A 14,677-nucleotide genomic window follows, 5' to 3' on the forward strand; every position below is an offset into this window, starting at 1 on the left:
CAATATTCGTTTTTAGTTCATGGAATCATTACAGCTCCTCCTCTCGATTAACATTGACGTATGAGAGTGTAACTGATAGTACGAGATCACGGTTCGATTTTTCATTTACAACAACTCAACGATTCCGTATCACCGATCTAGGAGACTGCTGCACCAGAGGAGCAATTACTGTTGTTCCACGAACTAAGAGCGCACATCGAGGACAGAGGGGACGACGACTTTTGAGTGTAGGGAGAGAGGAGTTACCTTGTACAGTATTCTAATTCTCTGTGAATGGTTAATTAGGGTAAACTCGTGTGTTTCCTTGTCTAAGCATAAACCCTTACCCTAACTAATTAGGTTATGAGCGGGTCATGAATAGATTGGTAAATGGGCCAAGCCTGTTTACTCCATTTATTCATACATCTTCCACTCGCACGTAACAGAAATATACTCCATTACGCTGTCTCGTTCATACTCGCAAATAGATCGTGCGACTATCATACAATCGAGAACTCAAACGATGTATACTCGTTGGAGATATATAACCTTTTGAATTACGTGTGTAATTAAGAAAAAGTATGTTTTATTCTAAAGTGTATAGCACATCTATTGTAACCTTTATCATCTCAACAGTTTATCTATTTTCACAAGCGTGGAAACATGCACAACTATCCGGATTCACAAAACATAGAACTTCAAGATGTGAACTTGATAATGTCTTTTCCTCTTACTATGTTCTTTCCATAATAATTCATTTTACTTGCCTAGTCGATCCTTTTTCGAGCTGAATGAGCACCTAGCTCTTGAGAGTATCCTTCTAAAGTGCCAAAATGAATTACACTTCTTGAACTAGTTAAGGATATCAAGGATAATATTTCGAGAAAAATATGATTTTCACGAAGAAAGTCTCACGTTAGGAAAAAAGTGAGATTGTCCTTTTTCCATCTCTTGGTCACTAAGCACATGTGATATGAAAAACATGTGCTATGGTGTTCGAATCCTTCCATCTGAAGGAAGCAAATGTTTGTGCTCAAAATAAGACCATACGAAGGTTTTAGTTTCGATGTGCCACAACATCTAACCTTAGTCTCTCTCATCATAGGACTACCTTCGACTATCATAGATAAAAGATTTCATCAAGCGACTCTGATTGAAATTTCAGATTATAAATAATCTCTTGTATACATTCCTATCCACTTGTATGTATATCTTTATCCTGCAAACTAATAAACTCAGATTCATTGTTACTGCAAGACGACGTCAATATTGAGCAAGTTCTCGTTTACTAAAAAAATTACCTCATCCTTATGTTTGTCACCATAATTAACAAAATGATGATAAACGTTCATGTGAGTGTTCTCTGTTAGAGAACAAAGTTTTGTTTGAGGTAACTCTCCTAACTTTGTGCTAAAGAGATTCATAAATTCTCTGTGTTCGTCATTACAATTAGGCTCGACTGGCCAAACCTATCTTAACTCTATTATTAGTATGTCGCGCTTGGAATTTATAACAACCGGAGTTTGTCGACCCGATCCAACTCGATCCATGAACAACTCTAATCTTGATGATAAATAAAAGCACTTATCTCTTTACTCCGACATAAAGTTTGAGTCTCCTTCCAAGCACACATCCAATTTTTCTAAAAATGTGTATAAAAAATGTAATTAAATTTAAAAAAATAATAAAAAAAATCAAATCTCCATTCAAAAACGTGGAAAAGAAAGTCTTCCCTCTCAATATTTTATTTAATAATTTTTTTTTTTTTGTACTAATCCATGTTTGGTTGTAAACTTTTCAGGTGGGAAATCTTTCCTCTCCTTCCACACTTTCCCTCAAAACCCTCCATATATAATCCCCCCAAAACCCCTCTTCTTTTTTCATTCATCACTTACAAAAAAAAATTACACAAATGTCCAACCAATCCTCTCTCTTCCCCTCCTGCTTCCGCCCCTCCTCCGCCGCATCCGCCGCCATACAACCCCCGCCGCCGCCGCCGCCAACAGCCACAACCTCCGGCAACCCCAATCTCACCACTTGCCTCTACCAAACAGACCTTGGCCTTTTCTCTCTCACTTGGTCCCGGACTTTCTTCGCCGGCCATTCTCTCCACCTCCATCTCCACCCTTCCGACGCCACTTCCGGCTGCTCTCCTCTTTCTCTCTCTAACCCACCTTCTCTCTCCACCGTGTCTTTCCACCTCCACATCAAGCCTTTCATTTTCTGGAAGAAACATGGTTCCAAGAAACTCAATTTCAAGAACCAAGAATCAGATTCAGTTCCAAGAATCCAAATCTTTTGGGATCTTTCTAAAGCCAGATTCGGTTCCGGACCGGAACCCGTATCCGGATTCTACATCGCCGTCGTTGTTGACCGGGAAATGATGCTTCTCGTCGGAGATTTGACTAAACAAGCCTTGTCCAGGACTAGAGCTAGGAAGCCGCCGGGGAAAACCCAAGTTCTTGTTTTGAGAAGAGAACATGTTTACAGCGACAGAATTTACGCCACGAAAGCGAAATTCGCCGGCAAAATCAGAGACGTAACTATCGATTGTACAACCAATAGCGACGGAAGATTGAGCTTTAGCGTCGACAACAAACGTGTTTTACTGATCAAGCGATTAAAATGGAAATTCCGAGGGAACGAGAGAGTCGAAGTCGACGGAGTCCCTATACAGATCTCGTGGGACGTCTACAACTGGCTTTTCGAGGATTTAAACAACGGTCACGCGGTCTTTGTGTTCCGATTCGAAGACATTGACGACGACGACGACATCGAAGAAGAAGTCGGTAGCAACGGGGGAGAAGAGGCGAAAAGTGGGGCTATAATTCCGTGGCAGCAGAATTCTAGTAGTTTTGGAATGAGTGGGATAGAGTGGAGGAAGATGAGGCGGAATTTGATAAGGACGACAATGAGTTCATCTTCGTCGTCTTTTTCAATGTCGTCGGCGACTTCTGTCGGGAGTTCGTCGTCGATAATGGAATGGGCAAGCACAGAGGAGAATGAGCTGAGTGCACCTAGTGGTTTTTCTTTAATTGTTTATGCTTGGAGGAAATGATTTTAATTAGGAAAAAGGTAAGTTTTTTTTTTTAAAAAAAATTATATTTTTTGGGTAATAATTAGTGTTAATTACCTTGTTAATTGAGTTTAAACATTTTAATTAGTCATTTCATTTATGACTAACCCATTTGTTGATGAACATTGTAATAAGTATTAGGAATTAAATCATACATATATATGTACAATTAATAGATTTAAGATTTCTTAATTTTTTTTTTCTATTATATGGCTCGTTTTATTACGTTGTTTGTTGTTGCTAATACGTAGTACTGTTTAGAAATAAAAATAATAATAAATAATTCTAAAAAAATTAAACCAAACGGATAAATAAATTAATTGTAGAACTTTCTAATAGCATGTAAGATATCGCTCATTACAAGACTTTAACCCCAACACGGTACAACACGGGTTAGCAAAAGTCATGCACCACATGTGTCCGACTTACCGAAATCCACCTCTTTCTTTGAAAAGGATTCGTGGCATGTCGAACTTTAAACCACATTCTCAATTGCTTATGCAACCCGTCAATTTCTTTGAGTTGCGTTCTTATCGCTAATGGACTCGTTAATGATTATTAAATTTTAAGAAAAAATTAGGATAGTTTTGTTAAAATTAAAATTTATACTACAAAAATATGAAATAAAGATCAATTTAACCCTTGATAGGATTAATTTAGTATAATTGGCCCTTCAATTTAGGTATTTAATGTCAAATTAGTTCAAAAAGACATATGTCTGTATACGATTGGTAGTTATTTGACACATCTCCTTTCTGGTGATGAAAATATGATTGATTCCAGTGGCCGGGGCTCCTCCAAGCCTCCGCTTGTCTTCGACCCAGGTCAATTTAGATTTATTTGATTCTAGATGTCAAGTCGAAAGACTAAGTTAATATCCGAACTTGATTTTGAACTAAATTGAATTTACTAGCCAAGTTGAGGTGCTAAATTGATTTTTTTGTTCCTAAAAATATACTAATTGATTTGGATTGGAAGAGTGGTTTGTTTGAAACGAAAGTTTCCAAATTTCAACCATACAGTAGAGGACAAGTTGCATGTGAGGTGGGGTCTTTCGTATATTCTTATTATAATCTTTTTCTTTTTTTATTCCAAAACAAAATTTAATTTTTGGCATAATATACACTTGGCTCCCCAAACTAAGAGTTCAAAGTCAATTAGAACCTTAAACTATTAAAAGCATCAATTAGGTCTCTGAACTAAGCAAAAATCGTAAATTAGGTCCCTATTCTAAAAAAGATCATAAATTGAGACCTCGTCAAAATTCATTAGGTTGAACAGTTCCAGATCCTTTTTCCAAATCCAATTTGAACAATGCAAAAATCATTACAGTCTATAAATAGTTAGAGTTTCTAATTTTAGGATATGATTTTAACTCAATTTTTTTTTTGAACTCAATTATTTTTACTTAATACATGGACCCTGATTGATGATTTTAATAGTTTTCGAGATCTTAATTTACTTTGAAACATTAGTTTGGTAGCGAAATGTGTTTTATGCTTCTTTTTTAACCCTTCTGTAATTTTATAATATAGTTTTTTTTTTAGCCAATTTTTTAACCAAGCGTGAAGCGTGAATTATGCTGACAACAAATTGGATCACTCAAAATGAAGAGGTAAATAATTAAAAAAAATAGAACCCATAAAAAATAATAACTAAAAAACACATTATCAGTCCAACACATTAGGTAAAATACATTAATGGTTCCTACATTATAATATTAATATTATTAACACCCCGAAGCTTGGATTTAAAAAAAAAAAACATGAAACTTGAATATTTTTTTATATAAAAATTCCCGGAACTTTACATTATTATAATATTAGGATTCAATTTGACGAAAATATATTAAAAATTACAAAAACAGATTTTCAAAACTTTGTTCACATCATTAATTATTTATTTATTTTTTAAAAAAATTAATGAAAGATAATCATTTCGGAAAAGATGAAAGATTTTTTTAACGTACAATTTTATGTTATTGTTACTTTAATATCTTCTGTTAATTAAAAATACCCGTCTAATAAGTTTTGAAATTTGCACCGTCCGATAAATATTATGATTAGAATTATATTTTTTTGATATAAAGGCTAAATCTATTCTCTCTAATAATCATATGGCTAAATTTATAACTTATCCATATTATTGTTAAGAGATAAATTGTAAAAACTCATTTTATGCTATTATTGTTAAGAGACGATGATTGAAAAAAAATAGAAGACTATATATAATTGTTACCAACTTTCGATCTATTTTAGGTTGTATTCTTGTTTTCGATATATATTTACTATTAAATTTTGATACATAAGAAATAATTTTAAATAAATAAAATATTAATAATATTGTATTGTAATTACTGTTCGAAACGAAGACCGTCTGAATCGTCTAGGTCCCGTCTAATCCGATTAATTCCGACTAATTCCCATAAAAAAATACAAATCCGATTAATCTCCGATTAATTCCGACTAATCTCCGATTAATTTCTGAGAGCCCTGTCCGCTCGACTAGCGCTTAGCGTTTTTTACAACCTTGATTGTAATTGAAATTGAAATACTAAAATTTAAGAAAAAGATCAAAAAGCGTATTTCGATATGTAATTACTATTAAATTTAGATATATACTATATAATTACTATTAAATTCAGATATATAATAATTATTATTATTTTTAAAAATGATTTTAATTAATTAAAATTTTAATAATTGTTACATTGTAATTGAAATAAGTTTTAAAAATTTTAAAAAACCAAAAGCATATCTAGATGGGAGGTTCTAAGGGACACCTAAACGAAATCCTCTTAAAACCACCTATGTTCAAGCCCTTTTCTCTTACCGATTTGTTTTTTTCTTTCCTTTTTTTATTAATTTTATTTTAGTGGAATTTATATATTTTATCCGATCTTTTAATCTGTTTGAATTATATATATTCTCAATAATCTTTACATTTCTACCTTTTTCAGAGTTAGTAAGATGTTCATATATCACTAGATCCACGTAACGTAAATCTGAAATTTCAAAACAATCTAAATGATGAAGATAGGAATACAATTTATTCTTTAAAGTAGGGTTTATTTTTGTTTATATTTATTCTACCTTTTTTGGCAAATGATATATACAACTTGTATATAAGCATTAATTATCCATGTGTTTTCTTATATTTTTAATAAAAAAGAGAATTAATTGTATTGGAAATATAACAATATATTATAATAAATATATTTAAATATTTAAGTATTAAAGTATCAACAAATTTTAGGTATTGGAAAACAAATAATAAAAATTTTAAGGTTCTTATTTACAGCGCTTAGGGCTGTAAATATCAGGACCCATTTTTTTTTTCTCTACGAATTTATCCTACCATACTTATATTTATATATAAAAAAAAAGTTTAACAGTTCTAGAATTGGATCTTAACAATATTATAATAATAAAATAATTGTGAACGTATTTTACTCGCAAGAACATTACAACACCTGGCACAAAACGGCACCGAAAGAGGTAGGAAACAGGTAGGAAAATCTTGGGAATTACTTTTTATTTTTATTACTATTTAAATAAATTTATTATTCTTTTTTTCTTATATATAAAAAAAAAAAAAATAGAAAAAATGAGCACATGAGTCTGTCTTGTTCTGCTATATCAGTTTGTGGTGTTGACGACCAGCTTCACTTTCCTCTCTCGTGAATTTGAAGAATCTTTCCTGTCATCTCTCTCTCTCTTTCTTTTTTCTTTCTTTATTATTATCATTATTAAGTTATTGAGTTAGGTTCTTTCAATTTGGATACCACCAAATACATTGATATAAATGGGGTTTGTACGATGAACCCGCTTCGATGTTTAAGTCAATTCGTAAAAAAAGACTGAAAATGATCACGATCAATAAACTAAAGCGGTAAATTAAGCTTAATGTAAAAATATATGAATTTATTTACCCCAAGCTGAGTTTACTCTATTTATAACGATGTTGAGCTGTAGAAGACGGTTACAGATTGTGAATAGGGGTGAGACACATGTCTCCTTTTGATAGAAGGGAGTGAACCAAGATATCGGAATTTGCTATTTCTCAAGGCCACTTGGCCCGAGATTTCTAGGGTCGGATGTGATAGCGGTAATGGCTAGATCTTTGATTGCGTCTAGCGAGGCTTCATGAGTCAAGCCTCTAGTACGTCGTCGTTTTGTTGCACTTTGGACGAGAAAACGCTACATATTCTATCTTTTGAGAAAAGATTCGACTTCTGTGGTTCAACATGGCAACATTAAATTTTTGCTGAAATTAGATGCCCCCTCCCAGTCTAATTTATCGCTCTTTAGGATGATAAAGCATTGGTTTTGAGAAAACGTGGTATTTGTGATTTCTCGATAAGTTGTTGGAGACAGAATCAAATCCTCTAACTTCTCCAAGGGAAGATGAGATACATACTTTTGGAGGGGCCCATATGGAGAGTGGACCTGAAGCTCGGGTTCTTCTAGGGGAAAAGGAGAGAAAGGTGTCTGAGGGGGCTACTCCTGAGGAGATTGAGGGCCATGCTCGAGCTCGGACTACTAAGCTGAAGGTTCACAAGCGCAATAAAAGGTCGTCAGTCCCATAGAAAAAATCCAGAAAGGGGAAGGAGCCTATGGTAGATGAAGTGGAGGCAAGCCATGACGATATGCCTCTATCGGCTAAGGAGGAGGCTCAATTTGCACAACCGGATATTCCCCGGGTGAGGTATTCTCTGTTTGCTTCTTCTTACCTACTTTTAGTGCTTCTCAAGTTTCTATCTCTTTTCTTTTTTTAGCTTTGAGCCTGGCATCATGGGGGGATCATGTTTTGTTGGGTGATCCCAATATCTCACACGATCTCGATTACCTGCCGAGCATAAGGTGTTTAGGAAGCTAGCGGTGCAGCCACTAACTGATGTGCATTCCACCTGAATGTCCAAGGTGAGTTTCTAACTTTCTTATACACCTGTATATCGTGAAACCCTAACTTGATGATACCCATGCAGGCATTGCCTCAACGGAGGAGGTTAACCAGCAGTACACCTACCTAGCTGAGTGGTATGCGACTTGAGGTGAGTTTGGATAACGCGCATCATGACCAAAGTACTACTGCTCGTCGAGTTGTGAAGTTGGAGGAGGAGCTAGAGCAAACCTAAGAAGGTGTTAATCTTGTCGTAAGGCTTCTGAGTGCACAGGCTCAAGCATATGAGGATAAGGCCATGGCTGCGGAGGAGTCTGCACTAGCAGTTTGGGCCCAGAGAGCTGAGAAAGAAGCTCAAAAATGGGAGAAAGATGCTTTGGGCCATATTGGTCAAGTTGCAGAGCTGGAAGAGAAGTTGCGAGGAGCAAAGAAGTTAGTTGCCTCATTGTCTATTACCTTGAGGCGAAATGATGTTGGCATTAAATGGATGAAGGAGGAGACTATCGGTGGCCACATCGAGATTAAACAGTTGAGGGAGAAGGCAGTTGGTGGTTGTGCTGAGATTGAGCAGCTAAAAGGGAAAGTGGTGGAGAAGCGTCAAAATTTCTTGTGATGGAAGGCTGCTCATTCTTTTATGAAGGAGAAAGTTCGGAGGCGGGAGGAGGATTTATGCAATGAGAGTCGCTAGTATGCAGATATATAGTAGGTGTTGGATGAGGAGTTTTTGAATTCCTGGCCTCTTCAGCGCTCTAATTAAGGCTGATCTTGAGCAAAAGGTGTTCATTGTTGAGGAGTCTAGGCGAAAGCTAGTAAAGGATTCATCCCTTCTTATTGAAGTTGCAATGCAACTTACTAAAGAACAGAGCTATCGCCATTTAAAATATTTCCATACTCTTATCCTGCGGGCTCAACACTAGAGGTATCCCGAATGGAAGATTTCCAGTTCTCAGTTAATCTTTACCTTTCCAAGATCACGAACCTAAGCACGATGATGAGTCAGGTGATGATGATAATCTCATGGAGCATCTTTCCTTTTATTGTGTTTTTTTAAAGAAATATTGTTTAATGAAAAAAAATTTAGTTCAACTATCTCTCATGTCAATTTTTTTGACTGAGTCGTTTTTAAGTTTTTTTGCTTTGGTATTTTGCGCTATGATTTTGTAACTCTTTATTCCGGACGATCTCAATAAAATAAGATTATTTTTGTAACTCTTTACTCCACAACGAGTTTAAACTAAAGACTCTTATATCAATAGCTGCATCTTATTCTCATGCAATTAAAGATGAAAGTTTCCTAACTTTTCTTCTAAACGGAGCATAATCGCAACCCTTAATCAGTTTGCTTGCACTGAATACATGTTTTCTTATGATTATGCAATTGTTCAATTTTTTGTGTTTTGTGAATCTCTCATGAACGGGTAATTGATGAGGATATCCAATGGCCTGAAAATCTAAGGATTTTTATACAAGGTTCATCCACGAAGGGTGATTTAGGGCCTAAGGTCGGGTCAAAAGGCATAATCGATGGGGCAAAAGATAAATATTCATATACTATCTTTTATTGGGCTTGAGAGATGGAGACGTCTAAGTTAGCAAAAAGATGGTTATTTGTTGAAGGACAGATGTCCTTATCTTTTTCAATGTAAAATAGGGTAGAAAATGCCTCAAACAAGATTCAAGTATAAGTTACTATGGTGCTGAAATAACACATTATCAATTTATCATACTCATAGAAAAAGCTCGAACAACCTTCAACAAAAGGGAACCTGTACCCAAAAGTAGATAGATAGAGAATGAATACCTAAGGTGCAAGCTAACATTTTCTAAGGAACTCGAAAAAATGACCATAACTTTGGAGAATGGATGCCTCCTGGGGCGGAGACAGGGGGGCCCGGGCCCCTCCGACCGCCGGAACCACCATGACCACGAGTAGTTTTGGCCCCCTTGTCTCCACAAAATTTAAAGTTGTGGTGATTATGGTCCCACTGTTTCCAAGAAATTTAGCTCGGGTGCTATATTAGTACCCCAAAATTTACCCAGGTCCCATTAAGTCCTCTCTAAATCCAAAATTTTAAATCCAGATTTCTTCTTTTTTTTGGCATGTTAGGCCTTTCTTAAATCCAGATTTCTATTTTTTTTTCACCTATTAGGCTCTCTTTAAATCCGAATTTTTTCTATTAGACACCGATTTAGCAAAAAAAAAAAAAAATTTACACACCACGTGTAAAATCGACTCCGCAAACCGAGCAACCCTGTATTTGCCACAGGATACCTCCTTAAGAAAAGGGGGTCGTAGTGACCGGCCTGAGCGAACTCAAATTTAGATTACAAAAATATTAGTCGAAGTAAAATTGGTTATATCCGAACCAAAACTAAATTGATTAATGATTATATTCCAAAAATTTGATATATCGGGTCTGAGCGAACTCAAACTTAGTTTTCAAAAATATTAGCCAGAGTATAATTGGTTATATCTGAATCGAAACTAAATTGATTAATGATTATATTCTAAAATTTTGTTCAGTTTTATACTAGTAAACAACTTTAAGGTTAGACTATGCTTACTTTGTTTTTGACAAAATAAGTCTTACTTTGTTTTTACCACCATTGGATGAACTTACTTTGTTAAAGTCCACCATCATCCAATGGTGAAAAAAAAAAAGTAAGTTTTGCTTTGTCAAAAACAAAGTAAACTTTACTTTGTCAAAAACAAAATAACCATAGAATGCACTTAGTATTTAAAATCACATATTAAAAAATAATATGAGATGACTGAAAAATATATTTGGAAAAGACTAAATAACGCTCCATTTCTAAAAGTGTTTCATCGAGGTCCTCTTAAATTTGATTAAAGAAAACCGGCTGTTTTTTAAATTTATAAAGTGTTTCGTTAGTTTCTTAAACTTACCTAAAGTAATCTATTCACCGTTTGAATTTGTTTAAAGTAATCTATTAGCCTCCAAAACTTATTTAATTACAGTGATATACCGATCTCCTGACTAGCTTAAAGTGATATATATACATTTCAATTTGATCAAATTCTATCTTGCTATGCCTTATGAATATGGATTCAGTGGGCAAATAAGATACTTTGAGCAAGTTTCGGAAGTTGATGAAATACTTTATAAGTTTAGGGGTTTCAATTGATTATTTTTCAATTATATAAATTTTGTTTAAGGTTTAATTAGATATATATTTTTTTAGGATAATTAATTTATTAGTCCTTATATTTTGACAAAACACATAGTAATGTCTCTAACCTTTTTCTCAGTGAACTGTTTAGTCCTTCCGTCTGTTTGTTAGATTTTTTACCGTTTATAAATTCAGTAATGACTATTTGTTAGATTTCCACCTTTTGTAAACACACAGTAATGTTTCTAACCTTTACTATTTATCAGTCAAAAGCAATTCACACCTCTATGTTTTTCTCTCACAACTCGCGCTCACAAAAAAATGAAGAAATGATTGAATCCCTAACCCATAATCGAATCACTCATGCTCACTCTTCCTGTTTGAATTGAAGGTAGAATCAACTCAAATCTCTCTCGCTTACTCTTCCTGTTAAAATTGAAGGTGGAAATCCTCTTACTCTCAATGGTGAGTTTAATTTCCTCCATATTCTCAACTCATGTTTACTGCCAACTGTTTCAGTGATGATGAAAGATGTTTCTCCTAATCCAAATTGACTAACAGAATCTTCATGAGAGTCTAACGGCAGAGACTAAACAGTTCACCGAGAAAAACGTTAGGGACTAAACAGTTCATCGAGAAAAATGTTAGGAACCTTACCGTGTGTTTTTGAAAATACAGGAACTAAACAGTGTGTTTTGTCAAAATATAGGTACTAATAAATTAATTACCCTTAAAAAAAAGAAAGAATTTTTATTTATTACTGATATTTAAGGTTTCTAAATTTTAAAGATTCAAACACAAGACTTTTAGTTAAACTATATCATATGTATTCATTCATTGTATTATTTCCTAATTATGATTTAGTTACTATTAATTGAATCTTCCCTACACATGATATGACTTTTGAATATAGGTAAAGTAAAACAGAAAGATTAGTATCAACTAATTGCAGGTGTTAAAATGTTATTGCATGTGCTTAATTTAATTATATGATTTAAGTAGGTTTTCGTGTGGGTTATTTTGGTAGAATTTTGAATTAATTAAAACCGACATATTTGACTTTTAATTGCTTAAGCAAACTTCATCATTGTACTCCTGAAGATATTAAAGGGTGTTTGATTGACGAGGGTAAGAAAAAAGGAATCAAGAAAGGGAAACTAAAAGAAAGGAAAAGAAAGGAATGAACATTAATTCCTCTATGTGTTTGGATATGTTTAGGAAATGGAATGGGGTAAAGGGAATCAAATTCCCTACAGGCCTGGGGTAATGAGCTTAACCTAAAGTGGGGTAAACCCACAGTCTAAGAGTTTTTTTTAAACAAACAAGAACAAAGGGAATAAAACCCTCTCATTCCCGTTTCCATTCCTAAAGACCCCGAACCAAACGCCCCTTAAGTACTTACATCCGTTTGTTTTACCTATTGTTTGATGTTACTGTTTGCTATTTGAAAAGACTGTATTTTTTCTGCTTTTATAAAATGCTACTTTTCAGTTACAAAAGGCAAACATGTGGTGTCTAACCAAACACCTAAAACTCTCATTTTCAAAGTGAAAAGGCAAACATGAGGCCGAAAAGCAGCAACCAAACACCCCCTTAAGGTCCGTTTGTTTTACATGTTGTTTGTTGTTTGCTGTTTGTCTTTGGAAAAGACTGTTGTTCCAAAAAGCAGGGATTCCCTGTTTTTATAAAAAGCCACTTTTCAGCTATAAAAAGCAAATAGAATGTGTCTAACCAAATATCTAAAACTCTCTATTTCAAAGTGAAAAAGTAAATAGGAGCACAAAAAGCAGCAATCAAACACTCATTTACTCTAGTTTTCTAAGATACTCTTAGATTCAAAATAGATGACTTTATAAGAGAATTTATAAGTTTTTTTTCTTTTTAGAGAAAATGGATATATCAATACAAATCAAATCGAAGTAAAAAAGTTGAATAAATAAAACCTGGTGATCTATGCGATAATTCTATAAGTCCTAACATTCAATAGGTAATTCGTGAGACATACCATCCGTAGAATAACCAACAAATTTGACACTAACGCTACTAAAAGAAGACAATAAATATTTACAATCCTCTGTAATAAGCTCATATGTTGACTAAAAAGGACCTTGTCTAAGATGTTCAACCATTGTTGCTACATCAGTCTCAACCAAACAATTATACAATTAAGCTTTAGGAACATCACGGGAGGCTTAGCCCATTACAATCAACCCCTTGTTAACATAAATTGTGAGATTTGAACTAAGTGTCTTGTTTACGGTGATGTATTGATTTCCTGAACTTGCTTAAATTAAATTGTGAGAATACATATAAGACTTAAAGAATGCAAGTAATTGATGTAATGCATAAAAAAGAACTTTGTTACCCTTATATTAATTACATATACTAATTAATGAATCACTTATAGCAGCAACTTAGAGCATCTCCAAGAGACTCATTTGTTGGGCTCTTAATTTAAATTTTGAGGAGTTTGAGTTAAAATCAACTTCAAAAGACCTTTTGTCACTCCTTGAATCACTGGAGTCTTCATTTACTCCCTATTATTAGGGAGTTTCTCTTCACTCATAATCATATTTTTATTTTATTTTTTATCAATAATTTTTTATTGATAAAAAAATATATATGGAGTGACCTGGGACGGATCTAGGATTTTCTATTAATGGAGCAAAATTCTGAGAGTTATTAAACAAATCTTGAGTTCCTCAAATAATTGGTCTATTATCATAACATAACACAATACTAAAATGAGTTAAGGGTCAAAAAAAGTCGTTAATATTGACAGCTTAGGTCAATTTATTCCAAATCGAAATTTAAGCATCAATTAACTCTTGAAGTTAGCAAATTGACCTTGATGCAAATCAGTTTTAATACAAATTTTTTTAAGTTTGGGTGAATTTGTCAGCTTGAGGGCTGTCTTGATATGTTAAAATTCGATTTGCTTAAATTGATTTCGACTGTCAAATTTAAGAATCATTTTGACTTTTAATTCATCCTAAAAATATAGATATATATATATATATACTAGTGTAAGAAATCGAAGAAAAAGAGACAGAACAACACACCCAAACAAAGGTCATCATTGAGGGATAAAAGTCCAATTTGCAAAAGCTAATGCATATTGGCTTTTGCAAATTGAACTTTTATCCCTCAATGATGAACTTTGTTTTAGTTTGTTGCTTCAACTATTTTTCTTCAATTTCTTACACTACCATATATATGCTTGTACAGTATGAATTAAGGATCAAAATAGTCCTCAAACTTAACAGTGAAAATCAATTTTAGCTCAAATCGAATTTTAATGTATTAACTCAGCCTTCAAGTTGGTAAATTTTGACAGATTAACCCAAACTTTATAAATTTTTGGCATTAAAACTCAAAACGATTAAGTAGAACGACATCATTTCATTTTGTTTTAAAAGAAAGAATAATAACCTTCATCGATTCATCTTCAACCTTCATCCATAGTAAGAAGAAGACAACGTGAACGAAACAGTGAAATTTGTTAAGAAAATATTGATCGTTGAAAGCCTAACGAACTCGGTGATGGTTGAAATTCCTTAAGACCGATGATGGTGTTCTTGGATCTTC

General features: G+C 33.8%; 1 protein-coding gene across 1 annotated transcript; it reads left to right on the top strand.

Annotated features, from left to right (window-relative positions):
• Positions 1-1,847: 1,847 nt before the first annotated feature.
• On the top strand, positions 1,848-3,247 carry LOC136203741 (uncharacterized). The gene has a single exon (XM_065994969.1). It carries the CDS (start codon positions 1,892-1,894, stop codon positions 3,035-3,037), a length of 1,146 nt encoding a protein of 381 aa, XP_065851041.1. The 5' UTR covers positions 1,848-1,891; the 3' UTR covers positions 3,038-3,247.
• Positions 3,248-14,677: the final 11,430 nt, after the last annotated feature.

Source organism: Euphorbia lathyris, chromosome 8, assembly GCF_963576675.1.
Source record: "Euphorbia lathyris chromosome 8, ddEupLath1.1, whole genome shotgun sequence".
NCBI lineage: Eukaryota > Viridiplantae > Streptophyta > Magnoliopsida > Malpighiales > Euphorbiaceae > Euphorbia > Euphorbia lathyris.

Excerpts from the sequence above, each read along its gene's own strand:
- LOC136203741 (XM_065994969.1), top strand. The coding sequence starts at position 1,892 with ATGTCCAACCAATCCTCTCTCTTCCCCTCCTGCTTCCGCCCCTCCTCC.